Below are 11,484 nucleotides of genomic sequence, written 5' to 3' on the forward strand. Positions count from 1 at the left end.
TATTGTTTTAATTAAGGACTCCATAACTCATATTTTTTTTATTCGATAGCAGGTATTTGGAGCCCAAACTCCAGAGAAGCAGGGACGTTCTTGGTTGTTTGACTAGTTACCGAATCATGCATCTCTGCTGTGCTGCAGTGTAGCGTTAAGTGTTCTATGAAACAGGCATACTTGTGGGAAAGTACTGTAATGCTAAGACCTTCTTCCCCTGTCCTTTCCTCACTCAGCTTGCACAAGCACATCTCTCTGGAGGACCCATTTTACAGCCATATGCACAAACTGCAACATTCTCTGAAAAAAAAAAAACAGGTTTAGAGGGACACATTGACAACTACACATTTCCAAAGAAACTGTAAAGCAGTTCCTCTTCCTCAAATGTGAAATCAGCTTCCAGGAAAAGCTGACACTAGGATAAATTAACCAAAAATCAATTTGGTTGACTGGTAATTGGTCTCTGCTATTCTATTCATTTTGTGTGCATCTGAGAGATTACGTAATGACATACTTCAGCTCAATATACTCCTTATCCTCTGACTGGTCTGAAGGCTGGCCATAAACAATGATTGACCTGGCGATAAGTACTGAAGAGCAAGAAATGCACATTGAGACTGGTCCATAAGTATTTATTTGGGTTTCTCACTTCCCCAATAGACCTACTAAAATACAGTGAGTGTACAAAACATTAACACAATCTTTACATGACAGACTGACCAGGTGAAAGCAATGATACCTTATTGATGGCACTTGTTAAATCTACTTCAAATCAGTGTAGATGAAGGAGAGAGGTTAAAGAATGATTTGTGATCCTTGAGATGTGGATTGTGTATGTGTGCCATTCAGAGGACGAACAGGCAAGACCGATTTAAATGCCTTTGAACAGGGTATGGCAGGTGGTGCCAGGCACGCCGGTTTGTGTCAAGAAATGCAACACAGCTGAGTTCCCCCCTCCCAAATGTGTATCAGGAATGGGCCACCAACCAACTTCACAACTGTGGTAAGCATTGGAGTCAACATGAGCCAGCATCCCTGTGGAACACCCAACACCTTGTAGTCCATGCCCCGACAAATAGAGGCTCTGAGGGCAAGGGGGTGACTCAATATTAGCAAGGGGTTGCTAATGTTTGGTATACACCGTGTATAACAAAATACATCAGGATTCAGGGGGTCCATAGGAAATGTTAACCAATTTGTGCATTTTCAAATAATACCATGTTAAATGGACCACAAACAAAAACAGAGCAACAAGGTCTACATCTCACATGACACTTAATTCCCTACATAGACACTCTGGCTAAAATTTGTGCACTGGCAAGTTTATATGGGGAATTAAGGCATCACTTGAGACAGACATGATTACTCATATTTACAAATAGCAACCACTTGACCATTGGATAAATTAAGGATAGTAACAGTGATATTCAAGATTGTTAATAAAAAGAGCAGGTCGGACCCATTAAAACTCCCTGACGTCAACCCTCTTGTCTCTGAACTTGTTCCTGGCCTTTGTCCGAGCCTTGAATGCAGCTGCATTGTAGAGATGCTGGAAAAGACCGCAACGTGAACACAATAAGAGACCGGTTCTTTTTTTTGTTGCACTGGAAGTATATCCTTGCGAATGTCATGCCAATAACACATTTCAAATGTAAAATGGATAAATTAATTAAACGCAATGAGTCCATTTGGACTCCTAGACCATTTTCGATATTGTGCGTTTCGGCTACTGACTGCTGGGTTGTACCTTTGGACTCATCTAGTTCTTCTAGATCCGTTGGTCTGTGTGATTAACGGAGGGGTGGGGTGAGCTAGAGCTGTGTTTGCGAGACAAGGGCGGAGCCCGAAGGGGCTAGGTCTTTACAGACTGGTTTGAGCTACTGTTTATGTCAAATTGTTTTGTGATGTACTTATAGACCTGTTTGTCCTGAAAATAAAAACATTTCATTGGGAGGCTAAATATAAAGGGCTGGACAAATTTGGATCAATGAAAAGATGATTTTGGCAGGGTTCTCGAGACTGGTTCATTGAAAGAAAATACACTTGTGACCTTTTCAAAACATTAGTTGCGTTAAATTAGCCATCAAAGAAAGAAAAGCATGCAGTCTAGTAAGGATAATTACCCTTTCGAAGCGGGAGATTTTCATGGACTTCAGTGTGGCCGTGTCAACCAGCATATGGGGTCCCAGTTCAAACACACCACGAATAAACTCATTGGCCTGTAGCTGGTAATTCATACCAGAGCCCACAAACTCCCTGAAGGCATCGTATGTCCTCTTCCTCACCCAGCTGTCAATGGTCATACGCTCAGTGCTGAAACGAATTGTCTCAGTCTGAAAGTCCCTCTCCTAAAACACACACACACTCTCTGTACACTGTTCTGGTTTCTCACAAGACAACAAAATGGGTAAACGTTACTGATAACTAGATGGGTAGATTATATCAACACAGGCACACAACTCACGCCATGAATCAGCAATGAGTCATCACATGAAATTCAAGTTCTATTCCCCAGACAGTGACCTACTATTGCATAATATGCCCACTCACCTCCACAGCCTTGAGCACGTCCCTGAACACAGACCTCGGCTTCCTCTTGTCAGTCTTGGCACGGTGTTTGTTGCAGTCGCTGGCCAGAGAGTTCAGCTTGTCACACAGGGGCTCCCAGTCGTCATACTCAAAACGCCTGAGAACATCACATCAGAGCACAGGTCAGTCATCACTAAAGAAGTGTTTACAGATTAACATGCTATGCTGGCACTGCATTTCAGTCAAATTCAATTTTAATTTCAGTACAGGGTGGGGATGTGCGCAGCTAAACAAAACAGACAGTATTCGAATACTTGTGAGTATTCATTTGAGAAAAAACTATTTATAGGTAGATATATTTTAACTGAAAAGAAGTTGTCTAAATTAAAATATCCATGTGACATTGTTACATACAAGGTTATACCATAACACTAAAAATTCTACATTTTATCCAAACATATTTTTCAATGTGGATATTGGGGCGGCAGGGTAGCCTCTGGAAGTTTGCAAGTTCAAATCCCGAGCTCACAAGGTACAAATCTATCGTTCTGAAAATAATAATTTGTTCTTAACCGACTTGCCTAGTTAAATAAAGGTCAAATTAATTTAGTTTTTATGAAATGCCCCAATAAAACAAGCACAACTGGAGCCTTCACATATAGCTTGTTGTTTATGTTAGCCATTCAAAGCAGCTAAATGTTTAGCATATGATTTAAAATAATTATAAAAGTGACTGAAATGAGAAGGAGTAGGCTACAACACACAACTAACAGGAAGGCCATTTCATCTGAATGGGTGTTGGGGAGAAACCGCAAAATGTTGCCTCAACTAGCTAGCTTCTCAAGGCTACTCCAGTCAAGACAGGCTAAGGCAAGGCGAAATGGAATAAATAACATTGCGACTGCTACAAGTTAGCTAGTCTTGGATGTAGCGTCTCTCCCGACATCTGCTCGCTCCAACCTAACCGGCACCTCCGCAGCTGCAGCCTCTCCCATTTTCTTTTACATTGTAGATAAATAGAAGACTTTTTCTTCAAACAAAGATAAAATGACATGCTACAAACAGATGCACAGAGAGCCCTTTACTTTTATTGAGGGACATGTTCTAAAAGCGAGTTAAGTGTCTGTTGTTTATAAGTCGGCTATAGGCGCTGGAGGAATAGTGTTTCTTCAGTAGACTACCGTGTGTATGTGTGCATGGAATCATGTAGGAACCAAAACGTGTTAAATCAAAATATATTTTAGATTCTTCAAAGTAACCACCCTTTGCCTTGAACGCTTTGCACACTTGACATTCTCTCAACCAGTGTCATGAGGTTGTCACTTGGAATGCATTTGAATTAACAGGTGTGCCTTGTTAAAAGTTCATTTGTGGAATTTCTTTCTATTCTAAATGCGTTTGAGCCAATCAGTTGTGTTGTGACAAAGTAGGGGTGGTATACAGAAGACCGCCCTATTTGGTAAAAGACCAAGTCCATATTATGGCAAGAACGCTCAAATAAGCAAAGAGAAACGACAGTCCATCCAAACATGAAAGTCAAGTGAATACGAAACATTTCAGAAAAACTCAGGTTTCATCAAATGCAGGTCGCAAAAACCATCAATCGTTATCAAACTGGCTCTCATGAGGTCCGCCACAGGAAAGGAAGACCCAGAGTTAACTCTGCTTCAGAGGAAAAGTTCATTAGAGTTACCAGCCTCAGAAATTGCAGACTGTTGCATTGCAACTGTTCAGAGGAGACTGCGTGAATCAGGTCTTTGTGGTCAAATTGCTAGAGAAACCACTACTAAAAGGACACCAATAAGAAAAAGAGACTTCCTTGGGCCAAGAAACATGAACATTAGACTGGTGGAAATCTGTCCTTTGGTCTGGTGAGTCCAAATTTTAGTTGTGGTTCTAACCACCATGCCTTTGTGAGATGCAGAGTAGGTGAACAGATGATCTCTGCATGTATGGTTCCCACCGTGAAACTTGGAGGTGTGATGTGTGGGGGTGCTTTGCTGGTGACACTGTCGGTGATTCATTTAGAATTCAAGGCACACTAAACCAGCATGGCTACCACAGCAATACGCCATCCCATCTGGTTTGCACTTAGTGGGACTATCATTTGTTTTTCAACGGGACAATGACTCAACACACCACCAGGATATGTAAGGGCCATTTGACCAAGAAGGAGAGTGATGAGTGCTGCATCAGATGTCCGGTGATTGGAGAGGCCAGGTCCCCAACCCAATTGAGATCATTTGGGATGAGTTGGACTGCAGACTGAAGGAAAAGCAGGAAACAAGTGCTCAGCACATGTAGGATCTCCTTCAAGACTGTTGGAAAAGCATTCCAGGTGAAGCTGGTTGAGAGAATGCCAAGAGTGTGCAAAGCTATCAACAAGGCAAAGGGTGGCTACTTTAAAGAATCTAAAATACATTTTGATTTGTGCTACAATGCTGAAGATAGTAAAAAAATAAAAAAATAAAAAACTTAGAGTAGGTGGGTCCAGGCTTTTGACTGGTACTGTAGATTTAGAATGCCCGGATATCCAACAAACTCATGATGCTATTCGAATAGTGAAATTCCCCCCCCCCCAGTATACGGGGATTGAAAATCCAATGAAAGATTTGAACAGCACTTTCTAAATGAAATAAATGATTCTCCTGAATTTAAAATGGAACTGAGCCACAGAACAGGTGAGCACTTACAGGGTCCATATCCCTAGCCAGCTCAAACAGCAGAGCGATGGTCTCTCCCTCTGCTATCCTCATGTTGACATCATCATTCTCCAACAACCGGGGTAGTTTGGGCAGGTGCCTGACAAACATATTCCAGTCAAAAACAAGTAGTCTCTCAATTTAAGACTCCCCATCCCCATGATATTTCCTTTATCTACGCTGGTAAGACAACTGGACAGGTAAAAACATCTCAAGCACACATTCACTATATTGTTTTGATCAGATGCATCCAATGACCTATTGTTGGGAAATTATGATTAAATGACTGAACAAATCATTTTAAATGGAATTGTAACTAAGTAAACTTATACTCAGTTTTATTATATCTGATTAACAATATGAGTTCATAAGGGATTGTGTGACAGACAAGGAGTAATTAAAGTTAACACCATTCCAACTAGGAAGAAACGAATGGGTTGGGGACTGTGTAAACATGTACATTTAAGTAATTTAGCAGACGCTCTTATCCAGAGCGACAAATAAGGTCATTAGCCTATGGTTGACCCTACAGAAACTTAGCTCTGTTTTTTTTTTATATAAGACAGTGAGTGAGTGCATTCCTATTAATTAGAACTGTCAGTTCAGTGGTGATCGATAATGTTGAGGGGTCAAAAGTTATCTGGGAGTGTGTTAGTAAGTTAGAATTAACTTTTCACCTCACTTTGTCCCGGTCGAGAGGGGATTCTGTTAAAGCAATGAGATGACGTCATGATCTGTATATAAACTGCTGCACGTGATTACGTGGGAGCTCCGAGAATAAATTATATTACCTATTATTGAAAGACTGGTCTGCGTCTATTTTATGCAAACAAGAAATCTTAGAAATTCTCATAAAATAGATTAAGGGCTTTCAATTGATGAAAGCACATTGGCATAATTAAATTACACTGACACCTATAGGCTGAAACGGACTGAAAGTCGTGTCCCAGAGAGACTTAGAGGTTCACGTTAAGTACTTGTGCGAATATATACTTGCGTGTGACTGCTTTGACCTGGCTGCCTGTGCAGATTGTGAGCAGCAGGGCCCAGGAGAGGAGGGCATTGGTGTGGAGCAGGGTGGTCTGGGGGTTGAGAGAGGGGCGACTCTCATCCTCCTTCACAGACCCAGAGAGAAAGGGGTTAGTCATTTATGTTTAACCAGGGTGAGATGCAGACATTTGGAGGGTAGTCTTGGTTTCTGTAGCTTGTGCCAAATGCTGAACAGAAAATGCTAAACAGAATGCCAAATTTTTCAGCAAAACAACACATTTCAACACACACACACTCAAGCATAGAGAATATCACATTGGAACATCAAATACAGCCACATACCAGGATGTCATCTTCCACCACGAGAGTGCACAGGCCCAAACTTGTTGCGCACTATAAAAGAAAGAAAAGGCTTTCAGTAGAACAATAAAAGCCACTTCTAGCAAACCAAACGTATTTTAAATTATAGGTTCCAGGCAGATACTCACCGCTTGTCTGGTTTGGATGTTGGCCGCTCCATCCAACAGAATGTTCTTGAAAATGGGTTTGAGGGTCTTGAACACCTCCTCGCTCTCAACACCTGAGCCCAGCTGAATACACAGCAGACAGGCCAGGGAGGCTGCTGCACACTGCTCCCGTCCTTTACCTGGGAGAGGGATTTGATTTGATTTATTAGGATCCCCATTAGCAACAGCTAGTCTGACAAAAAAAATACATTACAGACAAAAGATTTTACATACATTAACATGTAGTGTGCGCGCATCGATCAGTTCCACATACACACAAGTAGGTCAGTACATACACACAAGTAGGTCAGTACATACACACAAGTAGGTCACATGGGGGAGAGGCATTGTATTTGTTTCTTGAAACCAGGTTTGCTGTTCACTTGCGCAATATAAGATGGGAGTTCCATGCACTCATGGCTCTGTATAATACTGTACATTACCTTGAATTTGTTCTGGACCTGGGGACTGAAAAGACCCTTGGTGGCATGTCTGGTGGGGTAAGTGTGAGTTTAAGTTGACTATGCAAATTATTTGGAATTTCAAACACATTGTTTAAAAAAAAAAAACAAGTGACCAAGTCAGTCTTTCCTCAACTCGTAGCCAAGAGAGACTGGCATGCGGTGTCCCTAAACCGGGTCAGTTGTTGCTCAATATGCAATTAGGTGACTAGAATGACGTAGGAAACGGACAACTTTCCGGGACATAGACATGTCTTATATGGGCAGAATGCAGTTAAATTAACAATAATTTAATCTGTGTCCAATTTACAGTAGCCATTAGTGAAAAAATACCATGCCATTGTTTGAGGATAATGCACAACAACAAAACACTTATCACAGAACTTGGTTTGATACATTCACCTCTAAAGGTAAATAATGGACTTACATTCAGTAATCTTGCTCTGATTTGTCATCCTGGGGGTCCCAGAGATAAAATGTAGCGTAGTTTTGATGATAAAATCAATTTTTAATATTTAAATGTAGGAACTGGGTTCTACAGTTTGACCCCACTGGAGTCTCTGGCGCCACACCCACCCCGCCATCTAGATGTGTTACGGTTAGTATCTTTTCTGTAGGGAAGCTAATGATCCATCTTGTATTTCATTCCTGGGAGTTCGTAAACATAATTTTTTATTACCATAGCATTTTTGTATGATCTCTATAGTTATGTACTCAAATGTATAAATTGATAAATTTATACAAGACTTGATACAAAATATTGTGTAGTGATGTAATTCTTCACTGGATCTGACTGAAACTTTGCACAAATTGCTGCCATCTTGTGGACAACATCTAAATTACACCTAGAATCCTACATCACTGTGGCCTTTCTCTTGTATTTCAAAGATGCAAAAAAGAAAAACACCTGTTTGTTTTATGTTACCAGAGCTAATGTGTTATATTCTCCTACATCAAGTTCACATTTCAACAAATTCCAGTGTTTCCTTTCAAATGGTATCAAGAATATGCATATCCTTGCTTCAGGTGCTGAGCTACAGGCAGTTAAAAAAAAAAAAAAAATGTATCTAACAATTTGCTAAGCCCTCGTAGCAAGCTGGAGCTGATAGGTCTGCTTTACTACTCTTGGGTACAGGAATGACTTTGCCTTCCCTCCAGGCCCGAGGACAAAGACTTTATTCTAGGCTCAGATTAAAGATATGACATATGAGTGGCTAGAGTCAACTACCATTATCAGTAACTTTAAGGGGGTTATAGTAACTGCTGAAAACGCAATACTACAATGTTGCTGTATTGGTATTCTGTGAATATAACACATGACTTGGTGAAAGACTGAAAGCCTGTAGTATCTAACCTTTCTTGAGACAGCGCTCAATGCTGTCGGTGATGGTCATCCTCCTGTCTGAAATGAACTCGTACAGGATCCTAGTTGCCATGGCAGCCTTCAGCCCATCCAGAGCTCCTTGTCTGGTCTTGGCACTGTCAATGAGGTAGAACAGTAAAAGATGTAGGCCTAGTGTTTGCAGTAGCTTATGTAACATCCACACAATTCAGTTTTCAGCAGCAATCTTATGAATGGAAGGGTTGACGTCTTGTTGCATTGTGTTCATTAGTTAACATCTCAGGTTCTGTCGATCCAGTTCTAGGCCTATGTGATCTGGTTCCACATCTTCTGAAAGCGATATAGCTAACAGAAATAGCAGGTAGATCAATTTCCCCACAGTGGTTTAGACTTGCCTCTTATCCACAGTGCTGTCAATGAAAACATTCAGCTTGTACTGTAAATCCTCCTGGGCTGTCTCCTCACCTGCTTCCCCTCCTACACATAGGAAGATGAATACAATACACCATGAGAAATACAGAATTGTACTATGCTATTCCCCTAGTAGTTCGTATTTTTGAACCATTTAAGATAGAAACATAAGGCTGTATGACATTTATCACAACTTCACAGGTGAATTGTTACAGAGCTTTTTACATTTATTTTTTACTTGCCCTTTGTTGCTTTATGAATGGGACACAGGCAAGCGTGTGCACACGATCACATACCTTCGTCTGCCACCCTCATGGCATCACTGAAGCTGCTGCAGTGGCTGAGGGTCTCGATTGAGGCATCCTCATCGCTGAAAGGTTGCACAGCTCCATGAGGCCCCACTAGAACAATCACATGACCCACCCCCAAAAAAATATATCATACATAGTCACGGTACAAAGTGTGCATTCTACTCTGGGGGTTTAACCAGTACACATCCATGCAAGCACAATGTAGAACTTTAAATGCAATTATTTGACAGAACAAAAACCATATAGCTACTCTTATGGGATATGCACTTGATATTTTCTCCCTCAAAGTCAAGGGCTCCCTAAAGCCCCTTAAGTGGGTAGCTGGCCAGGCAGTGACAGAATCTAAACCCAGCTGGTGCAGCTTATTATGTTAAGTCTGTTCCCATCTAAGAAGGGCCACACGGTCTGCTCTGCACATGTGTAAAAGTGACCATGTTCATGTGGCAATCCATTGCTTCCTTCTGGGGGGGGGGGAGAAAGTTGACTAACATGATCCTGATTTATATCAATGATGGCCCTATAACGTGTGCCAGCTATGTAGCTAGCTTGTTGTAATGTGAATAACTGGTTAGCTAGCTAATCCAGCGAGTGTTATATAACCATGAGGGGATTGGATGAATCTGTCCCGGTCAAACGTGTTTTACACCGGGTGAAAGTTGATAGCATTCGTTTTGAGCCAGGTGCCCAGTTCAAAGTCCACGGCGAAATCGTCACAAAACAAAAGTTAGGTAGGCGCGTGCAGTAATGAGTAGTATTCGGTGTTCTCGCATGCAAGTGTGAATGCTTTTGATATCTGCCTTCCAATGAAAGCTGGTTAATTTCAAACGTATTTTATGGAAAAGCATGTTGTACGTTTCTGGATGATCCACCATGCTGCCTTGTTGACAGCATGACCAACCCGCGTAAATAACTGTTCGAATTGAGAAGGGCGCTCCCTCCCTCACAGTTTTTGACCGTTAACGTCACGGGCCATAGGACGGTGCCCTGCGGCTCAGCATAATCGAAGCCGCCCATTATTTGACTTGATTGGCTGCCGACCTCACGCAACTGTTGTGGCGTCCATCCAACTAAAGTTATTGTACTAAAACAACCATCCATTTGCAGGAAGGGCGTCCAGGAGAACTCGCTAAAAACGAACACACACGACTAACACTGGCAAACTGACGTTAGTTGCTAGGTAACAAATTCGTTTCAAAAGTCAATCTAAAAATAATGTAATCGCGGTATTGGGTGTACTTTCTATAATCACAATACGTATACAATGTCGACAAACAATATGATATTGATCGTTGAAGTTAATTACAATTATTTTGAGAGAAAGCGAGAGTTATGTCTGAAAGCTCTTGGCCTGATGTCAACATAGGCAATGATGCCACTTTTAGTCCTTGTCAGACATTACTTGTCGTTCATCTCAACACGCTTTAAGAATGCACATAACTACAATTCCGACAATGCATAACTCAAAACCACGAGAGCAGGCCGAAATCAACCCGGTCTGTAGCGATTTTACTTACCCCTGGAACTCCTCTTCTTGGACCTTGGCATTTTCGTGCAGAAATATGAGAATATGAGCTAAAATAAATCAGCCGACACACGACCAGTTTTTATTAAACTGATTCATAAATTGACAATCTTTCCGTGGCACGGTAGAGAGAAAGGAATTAAAAGCGATCCTGGAGAAAGACTGTAGGCGAAGAAGATACATTTTTCCTTGGAAAAAAAAATAGGGATGCGTTGATGTCGCGAGGTTCTAAGAATTTATACGACCAACGTCACATGATCAAACATGGGTTTACCCCTACACCAACGACCAATCATGTTGCATAAGTGTATGACGCATAGTGATTGGCATCTCTTTGCTGTCTGTGGGTCATGTTCTCTGTGGTCATGTTCTTTGACAGCCACACGAGAGTGCTGCTACGGTCGTTGCTATTCGGAATCCTTTGGACGTCCAATTCTGACGTCACCACATCGAAGTTGAAAATGGTTAGGGTTACTAAGGTTATGTAATAGTTTAGGTTAGGGTTTATGATGAATAATGGTAAAACATTAAATAGGGCTTATGGTAGGGATGTCCCAAGGATGCCAGAACCCTGCTGTATCCCTGGCCTAAAATACACAGTGGTGAGGTCTTCTGACTGGGTGGACAATGATGTATATAAAGAAGTGGAGGCTGCTGATGGGAGGATGGCTAATAATAATGTCTGGAACAGGGCCAATGGAATGGGATCAAACACATGG

General features: G+C 41.5%; 1 protein-coding gene across 1 annotated transcript; it reads right to left on the minus strand.

Annotated features, from left to right (window-relative positions):
- Positions 1-607: 607 nt before the first annotated feature.
- Positions 608-10,990, minus strand: LOC115133199 (interferon-related developmental regulator 1-like). The gene is made up of 10 exons (XM_029666186.2): positions 10,758-10,990; positions 9,229-9,333; positions 8,917-8,998; positions 8,534-8,658; positions 6,701-6,858; positions 6,555-6,605; positions 6,216-6,337; positions 2,542-2,677; positions 2,115-2,339; positions 608-1,540 (listed from the first exon to the last, which is right to left on the minus strand). The coding sequence occupies exons 1-10, from the start codon at positions 10,786-10,788 to the stop codon at positions 1,454-1,456; spliced, it is 1,122 nt and encodes a 373-aa protein (XP_029522046.1). The 5' UTR covers positions 10,789-10,990; the 3' UTR covers positions 608-1,453.
- Positions 10,991-11,484: the final 494 nt, after the last annotated feature.

Source organism: Oncorhynchus nerka, linkage group LG8 (assembly GCF_034236695.1).
Source record: "Oncorhynchus nerka isolate Pitt River linkage group LG8, Oner_Uvic_2.0, whole genome shotgun sequence".
NCBI classification, from domain to species: domain Eukaryota; kingdom Metazoa; phylum Chordata; class Actinopteri; order Salmoniformes; family Salmonidae; genus Oncorhynchus; species Oncorhynchus nerka.

What these genes read in the sequence shown, in the direction of transcription:
- LOC115133199 (XM_029666186.2), bottom strand. Translation starts at nt 10,788, where the DNA reads ATGCCAAGGTCCAAGAAGAGGAGTTCCAGGG. An exon ending in CATGAGGGTGGCAGACGAAG is followed by an intron (nt 8,999 to 9,228) that starts GTATGTGATCGT and finishes TCCTATGTGTAG; the next exon opens with GAGGGGAAGCAGGTGAGGAG. An exon ending in GTCAAAGCAGTCACACGCAA is followed by an intron (nt 2,678 to 6,215) that starts GTATATATTCGC and finishes TGATGTTCTCAG; the next exon opens with GCGTTTTGAGTATGACGACT.